This window comes from Zeugodacus cucurbitae, chromosome 3 (genome assembly GCF_028554725.1).
Source record: "Zeugodacus cucurbitae isolate PBARC_wt_2022May chromosome 3, idZeuCucr1.2, whole genome shotgun sequence".
NCBI classification, from domain to species: domain Eukaryota; kingdom Metazoa; phylum Arthropoda; class Insecta; order Diptera; family Tephritidae; genus Zeugodacus; species Zeugodacus cucurbitae.
This window is the reverse complement of record NC_071668.1, coordinates 50,137,957-50,164,312: the sequence shown is the minus strand read 5'-3', so window position 1 is coordinate 50,164,312 and position 26,356 is coordinate 50,137,957. Positions and strand designations below refer to the sequence as shown.

The window sequence follows — 26,356 nt, the reverse complement described above, 5'->3', positions numbered from 1 at the left end:
TCACCCGCTCTGAATCGTCGTAATCATTCCTCCGCAGTTCGAAGTGATAGAGTACCATCCCCCAAAACACCATTAATCTCACGGAACGTTTCTGTAGCGGATTTGCCTTTAACGAAGAAAAACATTAAAATAGAGCGAATTTCGGCGTTAGTGAACTCCATGTCTATAACTCTTGAACGTAATATCCAAACTAATCATGCACAGCATCGTTTTGTAAGTTATGTCAAGACCTTTCAAAGATATATAGTATTGCCAGATACGAGCTCTGTAGCGCTTTACATATAATTCGAAATTCAAAAGACAAAAAGGCGGAAGGTAGATTCCTAATATTATCTGTTAGTTGTTTTAAAGGAAAAATATATATTACTTTAAATTTTTTGGTTACGTTATAATGGTAATGTGATACTTTGGAATCTGATAAACCTAATAAGGAGGTCCTTGGAGTGGATGTCTGTCACAAGACTATACGAAAATTGCTAAAAAAAACAACGATCTGAAGGCCAGAGCGATAACAAAGGAGCATTTTTATCGTTCATTGCTGGATGAAAGTTACTCGATCCAAAGAAACTAAAATTAACCGTATAGACTCATTTGAAAGTGAATCGATAAGATAATTGTTGTTCAGAATCGCAACATACATATTTTAAACAATGAACATCAATGAAATTTGGTTGAGGATGAATCATGCCGTGGGGTTGTTTTCGCTGCATTGAGCTAGGTGTACTAGAACGCACTGATGCTAAAGTTTAGATTTATGTGGACTCGAACGTTGACAATACCAAATAGTTATGCAGAACGATAACCCTAAAAATTATAGTTGTCATGCAGTGGTATTAAACTTATCGATTGACAACCATAGTTCTCAGTAATAAACCCGATAGATCATATTTAAGCTATTTTAAAACTAAACATTTTTTGAGAGGGAGAAGCATCGAAGACCACCAATGAAATACGCGAACGTAGCATTTCAAAATATAAACCCAAATATTTCAAAACATATTTTTAAAAGTATGCCAGACAGGATAAAAGCAATTAAAAATTATCGTATAGAATAGAATATACAAAATATTATAAAAGAAAGTATAAACCAAGCGAAAAAACTGTTCACAACTAGACCGTATTAGAATTCACTGCTTTGAAATATTTCGACGGTTGGAAGAAGCGCTGTTATAAGTGCATATGTTCGAATAGGGACTATTTTAAAAGCGGTAACAGTAATATAGGATAACTTGAGTAAAAATTTAGTTATCTTGACGAAATTTGGCACACATGTTCCTTGGGACCGTGAGAGGGTTGCTTTCGGACCACTGTCACGCCCACAAAATGGCGAAAACGGAAAACACCGAAAGTGTCATAACCAAGCCATACACAAAGTTATAAAAGTAAAATTTTTTACAAAGGATCGTCCTAGTAAGGGCCCTATTTGGATGTAATTTTTTTGGGGAAGTGGGCGTGGCCCCGCTCCCAAACAGGTTTTTTGTTTATATCTCACAAACTAATAAAGCTATAAAAACCAAACTTTGTGCAGTCGTTTCTTTTAGACACTTCTTAATACAGTCCAAAAATTAAAGAAATCGGATAATAACCACGCCCATCTCCCATACATAGGTTAGGTTACTAAAAGTGCGTTAACTCACTAACGAAACACGTCAGAAGCACTAAATTTTACAGAAGAAATAGCAGAAAGAAGCAGCACTCAGATTTTTTTTACAAAATGTAAAATGGGTCAAAAACTATATCTCAGAAACTACTCTACAGATTTCAATGATGACACGTGTGGAAAATTGATGAAATCGGTTCACAACCACGACAATCTCCCAAATAACACAATTATGAACTCCATCTGATTCCTTCACTTTATAAGATATACATAAGGAACCAATGAAGATGGCGAAATAAAACTTTACACAAATACTGTATATGATCTGTGGAAAAAATTTTTTTTAAATCGGACTATAACTTTTCAATGCCCCCGATATCGAATATGAAGAACTTAGTGCCTTTTGGTAATTTTTCAACGAAAATATAGGTAAATCTTTCAGATATCTTAATTTAATTCTCATATAGCTACTTATAGGTTAATATATGAAATTAAGGTATTTCCAAATTAATTGAGCATATAATCTTACATATAATGTATGTTGGTGATAAAAATGAGTTTAATCGGTTCAAGAATTAACTCAGCCCTTATATACCATATAGAGACCGACCGATTAATCGGCATCGGCCAGTATCGACCACAAAATTATACATCGCCATCGTTATTGGCATCGGACATATTTGACCGATTCTTTCTACTTCTTTCGGATTACATTAAAATACATTTTTGTACTTTTTTGATTTCTTTAAAGCATAAAATTTGAATTTTTCTGTTTACCATATAAAACACAGTATAGTATAAAGAAATCCAATAATTTTGCATTAAATTGAAGTGCTAAGGAAGAAAGATTCGATTTATGACAAATATTCACAGTTTGGTTTAACTACTTGTAGAGATTTTGAAATAATGTATAAAGCCACTATTATAGAAGCATTCGAAACTAGGAGATTCTATTTTTAAAAGTGCGCCATAGACAGGGTTACGTAATAAGCACTTGGTGGACTATAAGGTTCATGCAAAAGAACCTGCCAATCAAGCTTCCGAAGTTTCTATCGAATCACTCTCACTATGTGACACCTTTCAAAGATGACATCTCTTTGAAAATAACGGATTCTTTTTATTAGGCCTAATATTTTCGAATAGGCTCATATTTGTCCTTAAAGGAAAAAAGCTATATTGCTGATTCGCTTTGAGAAAACTCGAAAAACTCATTTTTTCTATCAACATATACCTAATAATAATAATTTATTTAGTTTGAATATTAATTAAATGAATAAACAACTTCATACTCGTATTTACATATGAACTGAGTTAACTTATTTTGTGATGTTATTTGTCTTTGTTTTTCTTTTGTTACTATACTAAATTTCTAAATAAAGTTGTTGATGAAATAATTGGCATCGGTATCGGCCGATTCTTTGCCAACTGGCCGATTAATTGGCATCGGCATCGTAATCGGCCAAAAATTTGGTATCGGTCGGACACTAGTACCATATATGATGATTTTCGTTTTTTATTGGACTTTATACCGAATATATATGGTTCAAATTGTGTCTTATCTTAATAAAAATATAGCAATTGCGAAAGTATAAAATGTTCAGTTGCACCCGAACTTAGCCTTTCTTTACTTGTTATTCTTCTTTTATATTTCGAAGCTTGATATCAATAAATTCGCGTCTTTGCCAAGAAAGAATTCCCTTGTAAAGAAATCACCGTTATTATTCTCTTGATTCCTTTCTGAAAATTATTATTCAACATCGTATATGAATACATGTAATTAATGTTTTCTCTCCCTAGTAAGCCACTAAAGCTTATGAAAAATGTCATGCGATATCATGCTGACATCACTAAAATATGATTTATACGAAGATGCAAATTTTGTTCATAAATCTCGTCAAACTCATATAACAATGCTCGCATTGTTTTCATGGTCACATGAAACCTCCGTGCTGGATTGCAGTATTGGTAATTGAATTGTTGTCACCATACTGTTTGAAATATTACACAGGTTATATATGCAAATGCAAGAAGGTAATATCGTGAGTGTTTTTTTTTTCTGTATAAAAAGAACAGCGCTCGGAGGAGATTTACAAATTTCCTTTTCAGCTGCTGAAAATTAAAATTGAATCTTTCTACAGTATGCGTATGTGAGTATGTTTAGATTTTATTCCACACTGTAAAAGCAAACTACACGTACAAGGATAACCTGTCCTTCTGTTTGCAATTTCAAGAAAAAATACCCGAAAGTTATGAAGATGTGTAGTGCTCAAGAGAAGGTGGGGGGTCACAGTTGGCTCGACACCATATAGCATTTTGCACGTGGATTCACAATCAACTTAATATGAAAGCAAATACATATCTGTACATGCTTATGTGTGAGTGTAAATACAAAGCGCCACAAATACGCATATCTGTAATCACACACACATGCACAGGCATAGGTGTGGTTTTATGTGATTTCGGTCCTTTGTGTACTTTCACTTCAGCTGCCGTTTACATGCAAAACAGCCTTAAAAAGAAAACACACCTTGCCGTTCTAACCCCGCTGCTTGCCCACACTTCTGTTAAGATTTAAAATGAAGAAACCTGCTGTGACTGCCTTTGTGTGCAGAATGGCAGTTAGGCAATTTTAAAGTGTGATAGGAGTCTTTTATGCGTTTGTTGTAAGAATTTTTTGCACCTTGTCTGCTGTTGTTATTGTACCTCCCTGTTTCGTTTGTTCGCCTGCTGTTGATATTTTACACACATCGGAGCAGGCAAACACCAAACAGAAATGGTAAATGATTGTGGGCGGGTGTTGGTGGTGAATGTGGGTGTATGTGTTGAAATAACGGTATATATACTCGCATGCGGTCAAATTGGTTATAAAATGGTGCTTTTATGGCTTATTTGGCACAAGAATTTCATTTCACGATGTTCTTTCGTATTTACCTGCAAACGCACATACATACAAACATACACCTATGTATATAAAGCAATATATGTATATGTGCGCGCCCATTTGAGTCTTCCGCACTTATGAAATCCTGAACAAACGAACTCTACTCTCGCAGCTTCGAACAATGAAAGAACGCATATAATTCACTTGGATTTCTGTTAAGAATTTTTGCATATTTTTCTTTGCAAAAATGGATTTTTTTCTCTCTAGAGACCAATTTGCATTTTAGAATTGATGAAGAGTTAGTCGTCAGTGGTCATAGATGGATTTACGCTTAGAATATTGATACCGCTGGCGCATCACTTGAAGAAGACCCAAATCAGTCTCACACGTCGTTCTCAAGCTTTGGCCATCTCTGCGACGTCGCAACAACTTGAAAATTAACCGTATTTTCATCGAAAAATCATCTTCAACGAAGAGGCTCATTTCTGGCTGAATGGCTTCCTCAATAAGCAAAATATCAGTTATTAGTCAGGCAGCAATCCACACGTACTCCATGAGACATCATTGTATGCCGAAAAAATTACGGTTTGATGCGATTTATGAGCCGGCGGCGTCATTGGGCCGTACTTCTTCCGTGATGATCGTGGTGAATGGGAATTGCTATCGAATATTTTGGATAAAAAGTATTTATATTTTTTTATTTATATGAACTTGGATAATATGTGGTTCCAGCAGGAAGGCGGTACAAGCCACACAGCGAATGTCGCAATCGATTTATTGAAAACCAAGTATCTCACGAAATGGCTCAGTAAATTGACCGCTCCGGTCGTGCGATTTGACGCCGTTAGACTATTTCCTGTGGGATTAAGCAAGTCTATGGTCTATTCCATCAAGCTAGCAATGATTGAAGAACTTCGTACGAATATTGAACGTGAAATTGCAGCAATATCGACCGATTCATCCATGAAAACCGTCGAAAAATGGTTTCAGAGTCTGGACTCGTGCTCGTAGTGGCCATAGAAATAGAGTTCCATTCATAAGGGCATCGAATATACTTTCACAGGAATAAAGAATTTCATTGATATCCCCAACTTTTGTAGCGCTCTTATTGAAAAACCTTTTATTTATCAATAAATCATTAATTCTGCACCTTCTCAGATTCATGTCTAAAGTTCGCTTTCTTGAATATTGGCAAATATCAAATATCATATATTCGATGAAAACTAAACGAAATTTAAGTTTCTGTGAACAAATACTGCTCTACTGAAGTTCAATGTGTTTATCATTCGTTTACTGTAGTATAAGATGGCGATTCTATCATATTCGGCGTCGTTATCATTATCATCTTGAAAAAAAGTCGCAAAAGTGTAAACACATTTTTAGAATTTTTGTAAGTATCTCAAAAGCTTCCTTCACTTTCATGTAAATTCAAATTTCGTTTTAAAATTTCTTATTTTTAAATACGTCCTCCAACGTGCCTCCATTGTGAGTCTATGGCACTCCAGAGGCCAGGTAAAAAATTTACATTACATAAAAAGGAAAAAGGCAAAGCTCATAACACACATGTGACATTTTTAATTTTACGAGCCTTACATTATTTTGCTTTTAATGCGTTAATAAAGACATGAAGGAAGCTTATACTTGAATTAAATTAAATTTGCATTAGCAATGTAGTTGGCTGGACGCTAGAGGGACTGACTGGAAAGGACATGGCGTGTACAACCTTTTACCATTATGTGTCGCTGTTATTACCTTTTTGGGCGTACTGACCCATATATACATATAAGTATATGTACATATATGCATTACTTATGTGTATAAAATGGATTTATTGTTAATATATGTGTAGTCTGTGCTCTTTTTAGCTGATCTAATATGGAGATTCGCTCTCCACAATTATTTATACATACCTATTGAAATATTTTGACGTTATACTTATAAGTTCTCCTTCCTCTCTTCAATTTTTCAGTCTTTCCGTGAGCTTGTAACTAATAAATTGAGTCTTCCGTGGAGCCACCATAAGCTGTTCACTTGTTATTGAAGCATACGTCGCTTTACAAATTTATGCATGCCTTCCGAAGAGATGGATGATAAGCGAGCGATTGGAAAAATGAGTAAAAGGCGGAAAACTGCATTTAATTACTCAGCGACCAATCGACGGTATGAAGCGGCTCGCAGTCTGCAAGTCGCCGGTGCAACGACAACGAAGGATGCTATCCTGTTATTCTTGATGGCCGTGCTTGTCGTCATCGCTACAACGAGCACAGGTGAGTCGAGTGAACGCATTTTAATCCATATGTGCAATACACACATTTACGCATGTATGTATATAAAACATATTGTACACATGTAGGAATGTGAAAAATTACCAGGAATGCAATTAACATTGAAGTTGATAATTGAAATTTATGTATTTGCGGTTGCAACGACACACAGCTCGGTATTTAGCATGTGGTAGCAGCCGTGGCCTTAGCAGCCATAACATTAGGATGGTTGACAATTGATAAATTTAAAAAATCCAGGTATAAGCTATAAATGGCTTTCTAAATCACCTCAGACAAATGTTGATTCGAATTAAAATATTGTAGAAAATTTTTTAGTGCAGAAGTGCTGAAAATCGAAATATTATCTACATATCTACAATATCTACAATACAATCTCATATTTCTAATTTTTACGTGTATGAAGTTGCATTAAGATATCTAGATTGCAATTCAAATTATCGCTTGACCGAATGGCCGAATGCACAGACGGATGGACATTGCGACTAAAATTTGAAATATAAACTATCCTATGTTGGACCAAACTGCAGACGTATGCAAATTTGATTAAAATCGGTTCAGTAGTTTAAGCGCCAATACCGGCAAACAACATGACTTGAAATTTTTATATATATAGATTAAAGGCGCGGTAATTAGTTCAAAATTTTGTGGAGAATTGCCGATGGAATTTGGTTTGCTCTCCGTATGATTACCGTCACGAAAGTTTACTATTCTTAATATGTCATGAAAGGGGCCAATATAATTATTGACACCTAAAGTTTAGCGACTATCCAAAGTTTGAGAATACCTGCTAGACATTTACTTACCAGCTATTTCAGGAATCTGTTTTTTCATTGCGAGCATTACGCCACGACCAGCGTAGACACGGGCACGAATTACTGATTTACCGGGCCGACAATATCGTTCGTGAAATACAAAAAACGTCCAATTACAACGCGATTATGCGTTGAATCTGGAGGCTACAATAAAATTATTACTCTGCGTGAAATTGTATTTTATCAGTTAAACCTTAACAATTTTTGGAACAGCCATTGAACCTAATCTAACCTAACCGTATCAACGAATCGTCTAAATTAATATGGGTACTTCAAAAACTATCATTTCTCAAAATTTCAAAAAAGAATGAACCACCCTAGCATGCGAAAGCTCACAATGTACATAAGCCTATATGTAGCGATGTAACAATTTAAATCATTGGATAATCGTTATTATTTTATTAATGCGCATATTTGTAGGTTAAGAATAATGCCATATGTTTAACTTAAATTATTGTACTTTAACAATAATTCGAACACACAGCACATTATTTGATGTGCGTATAAACAGCTTACTTGTGTTAATTCGAAGATTTAAATAACTTCTTATCAAAGGAGGAGAAATAAGTAATTATTACTATGCATTGGTTAACTAGGTTAACGTTGATTTAACACAATTCAACAAACGATATGAAGCGAAAAAAAGTCATTTATGAATTGTTTTCTATCAGTTACCCTTTGAACGCAAAAAACTTGGTATTTTGTGAGAATTTATATAATAGAAATCTAAAACTAATATAATATAAATTATGGACAATAGACTTAGCTTTTTTTCATATTATTAAAAAAGCGGTAGAATTTGGAAATCTATAAGATAATACCTTAATAAAAATACACCTAATGTCAATAATTGGAACCATATTCATATCACGGTGATTAGAAAGGCATTTGTAAATATACAACAGTAAACTCTCGGCGCTTAATTAGTTTAGCTTAGCGAATACTTCCAAAATCAAGTGTGTATTCATCTGCGAATGCGATAAGCAAACAAATTTTCAAGTCCACTCAAACAATAAAGAGAGCTCGGCCACACAAACTGGAGGGAAAGGAATTAATATCTCCGCTTATTTGTTTTATTAATTTCAATTTGGAATATGAATTACATACATAATATGTAATTTAATTTATGAAATTGAATGTGTTCATTGGGTCATTTCCAAATTATTTCTTCTTATAAGTTAATACTTAATTGTATTTGTACATATATGTACATTTGTTATCGAATAATTTTGATTTTCTAATATCGGTTACCATAATATCAGGGCGGAACCAGTCAGTTAGTAGATTTTCGATTTTTTTATACTCCCTTTAATCGAAAAGTCTCTCTTATTTTAAAATTGTCAAAATCGGTGTATAACTTTTCAAGATTACAGATACCGAACATGAGATGAACTTATAATCTAGGATATAGTGTAGCTTGTTGGCGAAATTGGCTGAAATCGTTCCTGGAATAAAAGGAATAATTAATATACCCAATTTTGTGAAGAAACGTCACGTCACGAAATATGCTTGAATTTCTTCTTCATGATCCCATATTTAGCTGAAGGTTCAATTTCTCTTCTCATCTTTGATTTAGGTCATGATATTATCGTACAATTAGAAGTGTTCTAATTGAAACAGATTTAAAAAATCGAAATTACATATGGTCTCGAATCCAACTAAACGACTACTGCGGGTACTATTTTTTAGGATACATAGACATCTATTGGCCTTATACGTTCAATATATACATAATAAAATAATAATAATTTTTATATATACAACAAGTCCGCAGAAAATGAAGAATAGTTTCTAAAAATCATTTGAAAATAATTATCGAGATCGGAATTACATACCATTCAGAATATGTTGTTTCAAAATATTTCATATTCACTATATCTTTCTAGCCGATATGCATAAATATCCCCAGACAAATATGGCCGTTAATATTTCTTATAACCGTATAGATTTCCAAAGTAAGAAAATAACAACAACCACATAAATTAATCTGTAAGCGCTTAACCTCCTGCGAAGGCACATTCTTGGCTTCCTGGTATCAACAATATCAACATACGATAAGTGTAACAAACTCAAAATCAATAGACTGTGCAACTTTGTCATTACCATCAGCACTGTCACACTTGACTCGCGCACAATATTTTCTTGTCTTCTTATACTTAATTCCAACGATTCAACAGCAATTTCATCATCAGCAACATCATCAGCATCATTATGGATGTCAATATATTCTACAAGCTCATAAGTCTACAATGTACCAAACAGAGAGAAGGGAACAAAGGTGCAATAGGTAGCATGACAACGTTGGAGCGCTAATGCACAGGAAGCGCTAGCAGAGCTTTTACTGTTTCATATGCCTTAGCAATTTCACAACCGTTGTAGTAATTCTTGGTTTCACTTTAATTTCGTCTTCATCCCTACGAAATCAATAGCAAAGACTCTTTTAGTATTTTCTCTTTTTTTAACTTTTTTTTCTTTTCCGACCTGTACTTACATGATTACAGAGTTGTAAGTGAGTATCCTTTCTGTTTGGTGTTTATTGTTATACCCACAGAACATTTTGCGTAAGGTAAAACGGCTTACTTGAGATATCTTTTAAAACTTATCGACAATAACTTCTCAAATTAGACAGTAGATTACCCAGAAAATAATAAAGCCTGGGCATTTCGCATTGAATAAAACATATGGGCTCAGAGCTTCAGAGTATATATCATCTTCTGGTATTAAGTAATTTACTAAAACTAGGAGAAATCGGTGCAAACATTAGCACATATGGATTTAATTTAAGTCAAACCACATTTACACCACAGTTTAGCATTAAGAGCGAAATATAATTTTATTTAACTTACCTCCGATCTCCAAGATATACTGGAGAAACTATCATCTAAAGGCTATATTAATCTTTGGAATACTTGAGTTCACTTGACAATGATTTATTTTGAAGGCTATTGTATCTTACCGGACCGACTGAAGTTAGTTGATTCTCCAAAAATGTTGACTCTTTAAAGTTCTACAAATTGCATTTCGCCCCAACTTAGGCCGGCTTTATTTTTAATTTTTGTGCAACACATGCAATACTTTGCGTACCTCTATGTGTGTTGCAAGTTGCACTGTTGCACACCCGGCGGCTTTATTGAGTTTGTTCCTTGCAATTTCCTGTTTGCTTGTGCGCCATAAGAACATTTTCTGAATGGTAGACAGCGACTTCTTTTATGCGTATAGGCTTGGAAATTACGTAGGTAAGATTTGAAAAGGATGCACTTGAACTCATTGCGGTTTGTAGCATGTATCTCCAGCAAATGTGTGTGGTGAGTTCTCGTTTAAATTTTTTGCCACCTAACTCTGACGCACACCCTTCAACCCGACGCCGCCAACAAACACTTATCCGGCCATTTTCCAATCCAACAAACAAGTAAGCAAAGCGACTCCCAGGCAGAACAAAGACAAAGCTGACAATCTCTGCAACTGTTTGCTTGGGTTTTTTAAAAGGTCTTGCTAGAGCAATAGCGATGACGGCAGCGCCTACACACATACATAGCAGTTAAGATTATATAGAATCTAACGAAAGTGTGTTGCTGGTAAGAGAGATTTTCTAAGGAGTCACGACAAACTGCCTGAGACGTTACGAAGCGCTTCAGCTAATGCTTGTAACCCGAGCGACAGTAATGCAAAGCATATAAAAGGGGTTTTAAGCAAACAGTTGAAAGCATTGCAAAAAAATAGAAAAATCTGTAAATAGAAAAAACATTTGCAAAATCTTGGTGGCTTGAGTATGATTGCTTTCTGGTTTCTAGGCGTTTAACGACAGCATTTGTGGGGGATTGTAACAGCTGTCCGGCTTCTTCGGTTATCTACAGTTAGCATCAGCAATCATCGCATTTAACGTTAATTTCTTTCATCTACAAATAAAATCTTTGAGTGCTACAAATTTTATCTGTAATTTGCCATCTTATTACAGTAAATGCAGGCATACTCGCAGTACAACAAATTTTTATACCACACAACGCTTCATATTGTATTTATATAATTTTTATCTCATGCTATTTATTTTCTCTGTTGTTTTTACAGATGCATCTAACTACTTTGACACTCAAGGGCCTAATTTCTCGCATGAACCACCATCGCGCATCGAATTCACCAACAATGCTGGCAGCATTGCCGATTGCATAGCACACGGTAACCCGCCGCCGAATGTCGAATGGCTGGATAAGGACAATAATCCCATTACCTCGATATCAAAGGTGAGGTTTACAACCTCCTAAACTTAATTATGAAAAGAGCTACAGTTAGCAGTGATGATAAGCATTGCATAGCCTCTTTTATTTGCTAACCTTCTTATGTTTTATTTCTGTATTTTATTTTACATTTTTAAAGCCACTTACGATATTTCCGAAAATTACAATTTCTTTAAAATAAGGTTTTAACATATTTAGTAAATTTCGAACTTTTATGGGTTCCAATACTAGGTGAGCAAGTGGTTTTTTACTCAATTGCTATTTAAGTTTATGTTAGGAATACAGAACCAATACAGATTAAAAAGTTCGCAGCATATGTATCTATAAGACGACGTAAGACATAACCTTCAAAAGAAACCTTTAAAATTTTGAAACGTAACCAGTTTGTGTTGGATTAGTATTATATGGGCACTGGGTGTGATGAAGCAATCATTCATAAGAGTTTTGTTAAAATTCCTGTAAGCCATATGAGGTCCGAAAGAACATTACGTGGAAAAGAAACTAATATCGACATAAAGAATTCATAAAACCATTATGCTGAAATCTTCATAAGACCGCCTGAGATATACGATTTATAAAACATAAATTATATTGTCAGAAATCTATTTTTGTAAAATATTTTTAATTCTTAGTCTTCATTTATCTGATCTCGGTTTCTCCATTGAATAATCACAAACCGTAGTCCTATATGCAATGGGTAATTTTAGTCGTATGGTTTTCATTGAGGCAATTCTTCTTTCGGAGGTAATATATTTGACACCTGAAAAATAATATCACATAATAGATCGAAGCAGCTGCGACTTCCGTGTTAATTGTAAGAGTTTTATAAAAACGGAGGAATTGAACAACAATAGGTTTTTGTAAGTTTTCGTAGTTTTGAGAAAACTTGCGAATGATCTGTATTCGTACAATGCTTTTTCAGATTGGCTATAATAAGTGTATCTGCCAAAAACAAACTGAGTTTGCAGAATATCAGTTGAAAAATATTATGAATGAATGAAACACAAGACGGGATAAGTTCGGGTGTAACCGAACATTTTATACTCTCGCAATTTACTGATATAGTTATATTAATATAACACACAATTTGACCCATATATTCGGCATAAAGTCCACTAGAATAACGGAAATTAGCATATATTGTATGAGAAACTAAGGTAATTCCTCAACCGATTTCACTTATTTTCACCATCAAGGTACACTATATCCAAGACCATATTAAACAATATACATAGATGGTTGAAAACCTTAATATTATGTATGTATATTGGACCTAGTGGAAATTATGAGAGACACATTAATAAAAGAAAAAGATTGCATCCAAATATGCCCTACCTTAAGGGATCCTCTATACTAAATTTTATTTTCACAGCTTTATTTATGGCTTACTTACGGCTCTTTTTTGGTTTTCGGTTTCCATCATTTTGTGGGCGTGGTCCGATTTCGCCCATCTACAATACCAACCAGTCTCATGATGCCAAGGAATATGTGTACCAAGTTTCATTAAGATATCTCAATTTTCATCGCTAGCACAGACGGACGGACAGACAGCCGGATTTGCGCACTTTGCTATATAACCCCATATCTAACTCGATTAATTTTTGGTTATGTGAACAAACCTATTATACTCTGTGCAAGAGTATGGTATGGTTTGGTATCCTTGTAGATTCATAGCTATCTAATGTTGATTGACAAAGAAGTGGATCCGTTCTATTTATCGTTTTTATACAACAGTTCTTATTTAATTGAATTTACAAACAAATCCATATTAATATTATAAATGCGAAAGTAACTCTGTCTGTCTGTTACTCTTTCACGCCTAAACGGCTGAACGGATTTTGATGAAATTTGGTATGGTGATAGATTATAACCTAGAAATAGTCATAGACTATAAACAATCCCTCCATCGTTTTTAGGGGGTAGGCAGTAGGCAGATAACTAAATTGAGTTTGTGATTTTTTATGGTTTGCACGTCTAAACGGCTGAACGGATTTTTATGAAATTTAGTTAGGAGATATTAATAATTAACATTTTGTTTTTCTTCTAATTTATATATATATATATATTTGGCGTAGGAACCGCTTTAAGCGATTATAGCCGAATCCACCAGAGCGCGCCACTCATTCCTCCTTTTTGCTTTTTGGCGCCAATTGGAAACACCAAGTGAAGCCAGGTCACTTTGCACTTGGTCTTTCCACCGGAGTGGAGGTCGTCCTCTTCCGCGGCTTCCTCCAGCGGGTACTGCATCGAATACTTTCAGAGCTGGAGTGTTTTCTTCCATCCGTACAACATGACCTAGCCAGCGTAGCCGCTGTCTTTTTATTCGCTGAACTATGTCAATGTCGTCGTATAAATCGTACAGCTCATCGTTCCATCGCCTGCGGTATTCGCCGTTGCCAATGTTTAGAGGACCAAAAATCTTGCGCAAAACCTTTCTCTCGAAAACCCCAAGAGTCGTCTCATCGGATGTTGTCATCGTCCACGCTTCAGCGCCATACATCAGGACGGGAATAATGAGCGACTTATAGAGTTTGATTTTGGTTCGTCGAGAGAGGACTTTACTTTTCAATTGCCTACTCAGTCCAAAGTAGCACCTGTTGGCAAGAGTGATTCTGCGTTGGATTTCAAGGCTGACATTGTTGGTGTTGTTAATGCTGGTTCCCAGATAAACGAAATTATCTACAACTTCAAAGTTATGACTGTCAACAGTGACGTGGGAGCCAAGACGCGAGTGCGCCGACTGTTTGTTTGATGACAGGAGATATTTCGTCTTGTCCTCATTCACCACCAGACCCATACGCTTCGCTTCTTTATCTAGTCTGGAAAACGCAGAACAAACGGCGCGGTTATTGCTTCCGATGATATCAATATCATCGGCATACGCCAGGAGCTGTACACTCTTGTAGAAGATTGTACCCTCTCTATTTAGTTCTGCAGCTCGTATTATTTTTTCCAGCAATAGATTGAAGAAGTCGCACGATAGTGAGTCACCCTGTCTGAAGCCTCGTTTGGTATCGAACGGCTCGGAGAGGTCCTTCCCGATCCTGACGGAGCTTTTGGTGTTGCTCAACGTCAGCTTACATAGCCGTATTAGTTTTGCAGGGATACCAAATTCAGACATCGCGGCATAAAGGCAGCTCCTTTTCGTGCTATCGAAGGCAGCTTTAAAATCGATAAAAAGATGGTGAGTATCGATTCTTCTCTCTCGGGTCTTTTCCAAGATTTGGCGCATGGTGAATATCTGGTCCATTGTGGATTTTCCAGGTCTAAAGCCACACTGATAAGGTCCAATCAGTTCGTTGACGGTGGGCTTTAGTCTTTCACACAATACGCTCGACAAAACCTTATATGCGATATTGAGGAGACTTATACCACGGTAGTTGGCGCAGATTGTGGGGTCTCCCTTCTTATGGATTGGGCAGAGCACACTAAGATTCCAATCGTCAGGCATGCTTTCTTCCGACCATATTCTACAAAGAAGCTGATGCATGCACCTTATCAGTTCTTCGCCGCCGTATTTGAATAGCTCGGCCGGTAATCCATCGGCCCCCGCCGCTTTGTTGTTCTTCAAGCGGGTAATTGCTATTCGAATTTCTTCATGGTCGGGTAATGGAACATCTATTCCATCGTCATCGATTGGGGAATCGGGTTCGCCATCTCCTGGTGTTGTACTTTCACTGCCATTGAGCAGGTCGGAGAAGTGTTCCCTCCATAATCCCAGTGTGCTCTGGACATCCGCTACCAGATTACCTTCTCGGTCCCTACATGATAATGCTCCGGTCTTGAAACCTTCTGTTAATCGCCTCATCTTTTCATAAAATTTTCGAGCATTACCCATGTCGGCCAGCTTTTCAAGCTTTTCATACTCACGCATTTCGGCCTCTTTCTTTTTACGTCTGCAAATGCGTCTCGCTTCCCTCTTCAGTTCTCGATATCTATCCCACCCCGAACGTGTTGTGGTCGATCGCAACGTTGCGAGGTAGGCAGTCTGTTTTCTCTCCACTGCGGAACGACAATTCTCATCGTACCAACTGGTTTTTTGGCGTTGCCGTAGACCAATTGTTTCGGCTGCAGCGGTATGCAATGAGTTTGAGATGCCGTTCCACAGCTCCCTTATATCGAGATGCTGATGAGTGCTCTCAGAGAGCAGGAGTGCAAGTCGAGTAGAAAATCGTTCGGCTGTCGGTTGTGATTGCAGCTTTTCGACGGCGAACCTTCCTTGTGTTTGTTGACGGGCGTTCTTTGCTGCACAGAGGCGAGTGCGTATCTTTGCTGCTACTAGATAATGGTCCGAGTCAATGTTTGGTCCTCGGAGCGTACGCACGTCTAAAACACTGGAGACATGTCTTCCGTCTATCACAACGTGATCGATTTGGTTGCGCGTGTTTCGATCAGGGGACAGCCACGTTGCTTGATGAATTTTTTTATGCTGGAATCTGGTACTACAGACAACCATATTTCGGGCCCCAGCGAAGTCGATCAGCCTCAGGCCGTTTGGCGATGTTTCGTCATGGAGGCTGAATTTTCCAACTGTTGTGCCAAAGACACCTTCTTTACCCACCCTGGCGTTAAAATCGCCAAGCACGATTTTGACATCGTGGCGGGGGCAGCGCTCATAGGTGCGTTCTAGGCGCTCATAGAAAGCGTCTTTGGTCACATCGTCCTTCTCTTCCGTTGGGGCGTGGGCGCAAATCATCGATATGTTGAAGAACCTCGCTTTTATGCGGATTGTGGCTAGACGTTCATCCACCGGGGTGAATGCCAGGACTCGGCGACGGAGTCTCTCTCCCACCACAAATCCAACACCAAATTTGCGCTCCTTTATATGGCCGCTGTAGTAGATGTCACAAGGACCCACCTTCTTCCGTCCTTGTCCCGTCCATCGCACTTCTTGGACGGCGGTGATGTCAGCCTTTAGTTGTATGAGGACATCAACCAGCTGGGCAGAGGCACCTTCCCAATTAAGAGTCCGGACATTCCAGGTGCATGCCCTCAAATCATGATCCTTAGTACGTTTGCAGGGGTCGTCATCAAAAGGGGAGTTTCTCATCCGAGGCTCGGTGTTTGTTTTCATTGGGGAGATTTTTTTATGTGGTGGGTCCCAAGCCCTACTAATTTACAGTTACAAAATAAATATAATATATAAATTAATTGCTGTTCGTTAGTCTCGCTAAAAGTCGAGAACGGCCAAACCGATCTGGCTAATTTTAGTCTTGAAATATTCGTGGAAGACAAGAAAAATATAAAAAGAGAAAACAAAAAAATAATATTTTGAAGGTTGTCATTGTTGCTTTGTTAAAATATTTTTGTTATTGTTCAATTGAAGAAGGTTGTGTCGATAGCCCAAAACACTTTGTAACAAATAAGGAAAGGCTATGTTCGGGTCCAACCGAATATTTTATACTCTCGCAATTTATTGATGTAATTTTATTAAGATAACATACAATTTGACCTATATATTCGGCTAAAGGCCAATAGAGAATCATCATATATAGTATATGGGGGCTGATGTAATTCCAGAACCAATTTCACTCATTTTCACCAAGGTTCCAAGGTTTCCAAGGTTAACGGGAATAGGCACCTGTTAGTAGGCAAACAAACGGCACATTCGGCCTTGAAATTTCTCCTAAATTGCAAATGAACGAAACACCAGTCGGCAAAATCGCCAAAAATAGCGCTATAACGAAGATTTTCCAAATATTCAAGAAGTCGCTGGAGGTACTGCACATGACTTTAAAAGATCTTCATTGTCGATGAACGTGTTTGGTGGAGCCAGGATTTACGCCAGACTCTTCCAATTATTCCTGTATCAACTGTTACTGACGGGCTAATCGCATGCATAAAATCATTTAATTTGTGGCGACACATAAAGAATCGCCAATTAACAACTAACATATGAGTGTTTTTGCAACAATATCAAATTGCGATTGTAGAAGCAGTTGCAAATGGTATGGTCGCAGTTGACACCTCAATGGATTAATAACATTTCCAACAGATTTCTGTCACTTCATTGACTCGAAAGAGAAGTTTTCCTGACATGAAACCTCAATATGATAACCATAAATGACTGATTGAGTAAATGAGTAACCGTAAATGACTATTGGTGCTAAAAAAAACAAAGATATCGATGATCTTAATGCAGCAATTTTGAACTTCGGTCCAGGAGAGTTGACAAAGCTACAAACCAGGATGACGTAGTCAATTATCACAAACTATTTAAAATTGCATTACTGTCACCACTCACTTTACAATTAGAAGTAGTGTGAGTTGTCATCCTGCTGCGTAACATAAATCGACCTCGAGTAATCAATATCTTCGCCAAAGCCAAGATTGGACCAACTTAATTTAATGTATATCTTGCCACAAAATCGTGTGGCCGGGTCTGCTAGTCGTATATATACCGAAGAATTTCAATATTTCAGCGGAGAATAAATAAGTATGTATGTATGTGATTGTCGTTGAAACGTTTAGCCGGTTATAGCCGAATCGATGAGAGCGCGCCATTCCTCTCTTTCCTTCGCAGTTCGGCGCCAGTTGGAGATTCCAAGTATAACCAGGTCGCTCTCCACCTGGTCCCTCCAACGGAGTGGAGGCCTTCCCCTTCCTTGGCTTCCTCCGGCAGGTACTGCATCGAACACTCTCAGAGCTGGAGTGTTTTCGACCATTCGGACAACATGACCTAGCCAGCGTAGTCGCTGTCTTTTTATTCGCTGAACTATGTCAATGTCGTCGTATAACTCGTACAACTCATCGTTCCATCGTCTGCGATATTCGCCGTTGCCAATGTTCTGAGGACCATAAATCTTGCACAAAATTTTTCTCTCGAAAACCAAAGTAGCACCTGTTGGCAAGAATGATTCTGTACCTCGAGTGCTGACTTTGTTGGAGTTGTTGATACTGGTTCCCAGTACGACTTCGAAGTTATGACTGTCAACAGTGACTTGGGATCCAAGACGCGAATGCGCCGACTGTTTGCTTGATGACAGGAGAATTTTCGTCTTGTCCTCATCCATCTCCAGACCCATTCGCTTCGCTTCCTTATCCATGCGGGAAAAAGCAGAACAAACGGCACGGATGTTGCTTCCGATGATATCAATATCATCGGCGTACGCCAGCAGCTGTACACTCTTATAGAAGATTGTACCTGCTCGTATAATTTTTTCCAGCATCAAGTTAAAGAAGTCACTCGATAGTGAGTCACCTTGTCTGAAAGGTTCTATCGAGCATACTGTGTGAAAAACTAAAGCCTACCTTCAACAAACTGATTGGACCTTATCAGTGTGGCTTTAAACCTGAAAAATCCACAACTCATCCTCGGAGCGTACACACGTCTAAAACACTGGAGACATGTCTTCCGTCTATCACAATTTAATTTTTTATGCTGGAATCTGGTACTACATACTACCATATTTCGGGCCCCAGCGAAGTCGATCAGCCTCAGGCCATTTGACGATGTTTCGTCATCGAGGCTGAATTTTGCGACTGTTGTGCCAAAGACACATTCTTTACGCCAATCGCCAAGAACGATTTTGACATCGTGGCGGGAGCAGCGCTCGTAAGTGTGTTCTAGGCGCTCATAGAAAGTATCTTTGGTGGGCGCGCAAATAAGCGATATGTTGAAGAACCTCGCTTTTATGCGGATTGTGGCTAGACGATCATCCACCGGGGCGAATGCCAGGACTCGGCCACGTAGTCTCTCTCCCACCACAAATGCACTCCTTTATATGGCCGCTGTAGTAGATGTCACAAGAACCCACCTTCTCCCGTCCATCGCACTTCTTGGATGGCGGTACTTCGTTTTTATGTGGTGGGTCCCAAGCCCTACGCACAACCGCAGAAGCGGGATCGCCTTCTCACTTTAGCTCGCCTTCAAACGGATGTTTGTTAGCTACCCAGAGTAGTGAATCATGTGGAGAAGAATCGTTTCTGGCCACTCCCAAGTGAATGACAATCAAAAACTTTCCTCACTTACGTGAACCTCTACACATGATGCTATCCTCCAGAATAAATAAGTAATACGCTTAAATGTCGTCTTATTTTATAAATATTTAATTGTTTTGTTGCTTTAAAGTTTGCGCGCATTTTAATGCCAGAATAATGATAATCCAAACCACGAATATTTCTAGCACAAAATATTAAGGAAGCCACTGTCTAAGCCTCCCACAACTCGAATATTGCATCTTTCAATAACAAAGAGCGAAGCAGTTGCCTCTAGTATACAAAATCAAATACAATAGCAGCGGCAGCGGCAGCAAAATGATAATGAAAGCAGCAAACACTTACGGCTGACCTGAAGCATGTGCATGGAGCCGAGGCGCACAGGCAGCGTCAGTTTCGAACAAATTCAATCAATAAACACTTGAACCAAACTTCCGACATAGGCGGGTAGTTTGGGTTATTTCGATATGGCAAGGACGATACAAGCTGTCGATGGGCGAACGGACGTGAGTGTAGTCGAGTGAGTGCCGTTAAATGTGTAGCAAGCAGACAAATACAGTAAAAAACTGTGCTTTTGGTCAGGGAGATTAACGGGTGGTCAGACAATGTTGCAACTTCGCATTTTATTTCGCACAACAACAAATTTTACACTTGTAACGTCGAGTACAATGCAGCAACGAGTAACGAGAGGAGTCAATGCTCTACTACCTTCATTGATTGTAGCAATGTGTCAATGGCAATGCACCCAGTAGTGCCGGGTTGTCTGTGTAGGAGTTTTTGACATTATTCGGATTTATGTGTATATGTTTTTTAAACTAACGAATTCCTTTGTATTCTCATTCCGACGTTCCCCCCATTTTGAAGCACTACTCATTGATGGATGTCGTGGATTTAAAATCTGTGGATTTTTGGTGCCAATATCCGATTATTTTCGGTACTTTTTGTAGTCTATGCAACGCAAATGTTGCTGCTATGTCTCAAGTATTAAAATACTCCGGCATTCATCGGTAACAAAAGAAATGCGGTTATTGTTATTACATTAATTTTGCAATATATTTTACATATTTTTATCCTTCTTTATTTACTCACCTCTAATTCATTTGTTTCTTTTTCTGTACTTTTTTCTTTTTCTGTACTTTTTTCTTTCAGGTGCGCCATATACTTGCCAATGGCTCACTTTATTTCCCTCCCTTCGAGGCGGAAGAGTTCCGACAAGATGTCCATTGGTCGGTATATCATTGTGTGGCCAGTAATCCTGTGGGTACAATTGTTTCTCGTGATGTTGTTGTGAAAGCAGGTAAGTACTGCGATAAATTGGAATTAAAGAAATGAGAATTACAGTTTTCAGGTTTATTAAAAGTTTTCACAAAATTCAGTAAGAGATTCATGGAAAATTGGGTATGCATTTCCAAGCCTAGAAGTACTGTTTGAATAATGTGGCTAGAACATTAGCATAATTGCTTAGAGAAAAATAAGAAATATTTCAAATCTTTTGGGAGTTAAAAATAGGGGTACCCGATCAATATAGCTTCATCTAAGCGAACCGAATGAGACCTAAAATGTGCGCGTTGACCGACAAATGTAGTCTCTTTGCGCCTCGACTTCGAAATTCTTTGTAAACCTATAAAATGTAGAACAATGTATGCCAGTATATATCAATACTGTTAGGTTAGTTACAAATACAATTTAAAACAAGTTACATACACACATATGTATATATGTATCTACTTCTTTGAAATATTCTTCGCTTTGGAATTGTCTCGCCCACCCCGTTGGATGGGCTCCTTGCAAATTTCATTCAATAAAGATGCCGCAAAAAAGTGTTAATTTTCGAATAAATACCAGAAACCCTTTCATGATAGCCATATAATTTTATGTTCATTTCATTCATTTTCCACACTTCTCAACGTTTGGTATTTGAGAAATAGACAAATGCATGATTGACGTACATATACTCATACATATGTAAATGTGTGTGCTTGTGTGTGAATTGTGTACCTCGGTTTTATATCTACAGCATATATAGGCACGTGTAAATATTTGAGGGCTTGGCTTTAGCTATGAGAGAGTATTTTTATTACGTGCTCATAAATTTTGGTTAAAAATTTTCAATTTAATTTACCAAATACTTTGACCCGAAGTACTCGTACATTGTTAATGGCAGAACAGCTGCAGCCAAGCGCCCAATTTACTATACGTATACACACAAAAGTATGTAAATATTTTTAGTATTTACAGTTGTGTGCAAATAGTAGATGATGTGGATATGTAGGGTTTCAAGAATATCAAACAAAGAAAAACACATACATATATATGAATAAACAATAGCACGTTTGTTAGACTTAGGCGATAAACACACACACATATGCAAAGTCAAGGCTTAGAACGTATTCATACTCAAAAACTCGCGTACAAGAAGCGAAGCATTTATACAGGCGCTTAGGCCAAACGCTACATTTTAACCCATTTTAAATGGCTCAAGTGTTACTCGTTGTTGTTGCTATTATTTCATTCGTGACCCGCATTCCAACGTCAACTTTGGATATTTTTGTTCTTACTTATTTACTATTTACGACTTTTCCTCCACCGACTGCTATATATTTTGGTTTATTTGCCAATAATCTTACCCGTTTCTAGCTCGGCTTGCTCTCTGCTCGTGTTGTTGTTAATGGAATGTCTGAGTTGTTGGCTTTAATGACTTAAGTAATGTTGACGGAGAGCTGCCTAACCCATACCACCAATAACAACATGGCGCGCACCTCGTAAAGACAATAAATAGCCAAGCGACCGACCAACCTCAAACCGCTTGAATGTTTAGCGCAATTTTTAAGTATGAAACTTTTTCCATACCGTTCATAATATATTTAAGCCGAATGCTACTTTTTTGTATTTCCCTCACTAACGCATGCAGAAATATTCAATAAGGTTGCAAACATACATATAAATATATGTAAATATTAGGGCAGACCATTGAAGCGCACTTTGATAGACTTAAGAAGATTATCTAAGGCTGACAGAAGTGTAGTTATTTGATAATTGGAGGAAAAAAGTGAAAATGATGTTTCTTAAAGGCTTTAGGCTTCATTCTTTGTATCTAAATACTGAGTACTTAATATTCGACGAAAATATAACAAAATTAGGTCCACAAAAAGAAACCACCCTAATAGATTACATACTTAGATATTTGTTTATGAGTGTGCTGTTATTTGGATTTTGTTCGTTATTCTGCGAGCGTTTAAAACTTTTACCAGTTTTTCGTGTGCATAATTAAAAAGAATTTTACAACTTTGACGGAGCATAATCATATAATCTTAATGAGGGTTTCATTGTGTATTTTAATGCTAGCTAACTAAATTTGGGTTGATTCGGAATGCTCAAATGTTCTTATATATATATAACAAAGAGAATATACATAGCGGTATTTATATTTAAAAATATTTACAAGGGTCACAATTTGATGAAAACATTAACCCACAACGACTGTGACAAAAAGGCTGTTAGTTCGTTGAAACTTTTAGGGTCGCTTTCAGTTTTTGATCCTTTGTAGTGATTCTGCTTTGTTGAAATAATTGTCCTAATACGAAAATTATATTACATTAAATTTTCTTCATATCTAACATTGTTTTTATCTTGGAATATTATAGAAACACATGATAAATAATCTTACCTACTGCTAATTACCGATAATATTTGATTTAGTTACTCTATAATGCTATTATTCGGGATCTAATTACCTAAAGCAATTAAAATATATTTCTTAGTATCCGATACTGTCGGCACAAAGACAACCAGTGGACGAAAATCAATGTACAGTATCGGATAAAACTAAAGCACCCCCCAGTGCGTTTTTTGAAATTGCTGTTTTTCTTAAAACTAAGAGTTCAGAAATGAAAACTTTTTGCATATATTATTAGGCTAAACTAATTAAATTTTAAATAAACATCAACTAAATATTTCCAAACATGTTGGAATACGTAATAGAACTTCTCCTAAATAATTCTGAACGAAGTATAGGTCAAGATTTTAGACTTTTTAAGTCTCATATTGTTAATAGTATTTAAGAACTAAAAATTGTAAGTAAATCTGGTAATAATCAGAATTTAAGAACAAAATAAACACCGTTGAGGAAAGTGGTTTATCACTACATTAAATTCGTGTAAAAATTTTCAGTAATAGATCCTCGATAATAAGAAGATATCGACAAATTGGCAATGTATGGAGCGTAACTCCTGTAAAAAAGTGGCAAAAAACTTATCGGAAGAATGTATTTTTCAATCAAAAACATTTCGAAATAATAAAATAATTTCTAGCGAACAAATAAAAACAAATTTTAGTTAGTCTATTAATAAATTAACATTTGGCAGACGATCCATTAAAGCATATTTGGGTGCTATATGGCCAGCCAAGTAGCCAATCACTTCAGCAAAAAATTTAAAGTTAAAAAAGTTTTAACCAAAGGTCAAATTGATTGGAAAGACTGGTAATTGAAAATTATTTCATTATTTGATGAATCTGTGGGAAGTTTAAAAAGTTTCTTTCAATCACTAGTATTATAGCAACTACGAAATACTGTTGCAATTTTGTAATTTTTTTTCTGAGTAAGAGATCCAGTTAAAACAAACAATAATAGGAATAATGCACCCTTTCGTGTACTCCGACATTAATTAAAATGTGATACCGCTATAAATTAAAAGGTTATTTCATTTAGATGGATGTAACAACGAGATAATGGTCATTAATAATAGTTTAAAATTCGTTCACCTGAATTCATCCATTGATTTAAAAAATATTTCTGGGATTTTATGGTATCGTTGATATGAAATTTATTGAGAAAACTGTTGAATTAGAACTAAGACTGGAAAAGAGCATTATCGTCAACTCGGGAAATTATTTATAATTTCTTACCTTAAATGTCTTAAAGATGAACACTATTTACCTCAAATAACACATTTTCAATGAAATATGAGCAAAGAAACGTCTTTGTTGACACCAATCACAGGGGGTGCTTTAGTTTTGTCCGATGGGTTTTTGAGGACTATGTAATATTTTCCTTGAAATTTTTAAAATCACAAGAAAATCAGAAAAATTAAATTGCTTTATTTTAAGTGATTATATAGCCTAATAATATTTGCAAAAAGTTTTTATTTCTGAACTCTTAGTTGTAAGAAAAACAAAAATTTCAAAAAACGAACTTGGAGGGTGCTTTAGTTTTGTCCGATACTGTATGTAGGGGTTAAGGAACAGTACAAATTATTTTGATAATATAACTCATATATAAACTTTAAAAATTAAAAGGGGTTGGAGAGTGCACTGAACTAATTTCAACTTTATTTAACTTCTTACCAAATAATTCTCTTTGAAAGAAGAACACTTTATTTCGTAAAGACACCTCGTAGACAACAATATACACAGCATAGTCGATAAAAAATAATACAAATTTAAAATATTTTATATACAAAACAGTTCTTAATTGAATTTACAAACAAAACTGAAGTAGACATACTCATATAATGTCGTCTTATTTCATAAATATTTAATTGTCTTTTTGTTTTGAAATTTGCGCACACTAGAACAAAATATAGAGGAAGCTATTGGCTAGAGACTAGGAAATTGGCTAGTACTAAGACCTAAATGGAAACAATAGTCTCAACCCGAATATTGCATATTTCAGTAACAAAAACCGAAGCAGCAAAATTACAATGAAAGCAGCAATCACTTACATCTGACCTGAAGGAAGTGCACGGGCAATATCAGTTTCAAACAAATTCAATCAATAACTACTTGAAACTTTCGACATTGGCGGATAGCCGGTAAAGTAACGACAAAACAACATGTTGATGTACTGGCGGATGAGCATGAAGTCGATTGTGTGCCGTTACGTGGCAGACAGGCAGACTGTATTAAAAAAAAATATATTTTCGACAATGTATAACTGCAAATCGAATATATTTAAAATTTGACGCACCCATGGTTTGGAGTGAACCCAAAAATCACTTTAATGACTGTTACTTCTGCTTAGTGCATTATAGCAAGAGGAATTATTCTGATATAGAGTCTGCAAGCCGCCCAATCGCTAACTCATCCCTTCATACAAACAATCAGCTATAAGATTTTGGCCAGGACGAGAATTTTTCCTCTGATCATTCTTCTGAAACTGAAAAACGGGACTGTGATTATTTAGGGACGACATCATTGCCCAACGCTTTAATCAAAATTAGTTAAACGATCTCAGCAAAGAGCTGCACTCAGCTTTTTTTAATGGAAAATAGGCATGGCGTCGCACACTTATGAGTAAAAAACCATATCTCAAAAACTACTCGACCGTTTTCAATGAAATTCGGTACATAATACTTTCTTGACCCCCTGGGCGAATGGACGAAATCGGTTCACAACCACGACAACTTTCCGTATAACTAAATTTTGAATCTGATTTCCTCACTTTATAATATAATATATACATAAGGAATTTATGAAGATAGCGGAATAAAACTTTACACAAATACTGTATATCATCTGTGGCTTTACTTGTGGAAAAAAATCGAAATCGGGCTATAACTTTTCAATACCCCGGATATCAAAAAAGTACTCAGTGCCTAAGGGTAATTTTT

At 36.6% G+C, this 26,356-nt stretch overlaps 1 protein-coding gene across 1 annotated transcript in view; it reads left to right on the top strand.

Moving 5' to 3' along the window:
• Window positions 1-26,356, top strand: part of LOC105218480 (cell adhesion molecule Dscam2-like) — a 95,254-nt gene that overhangs the window by 4,628 nt on the left and 64,270 nt on the right. Inside the window, 3 exon segments of the mRNA XM_054227201.1 lie at window positions 6,451-6,748; window positions 11,644-11,816; window positions 20,898-21,045. Of these exon segments, the coding sequence (XP_054083176.1) occupies window positions 6,550-6,748; window positions 11,644-11,816; window positions 20,898-21,045 (520 nt within the window). The 5' untranslated portion in view covers window positions 6,451-6,549.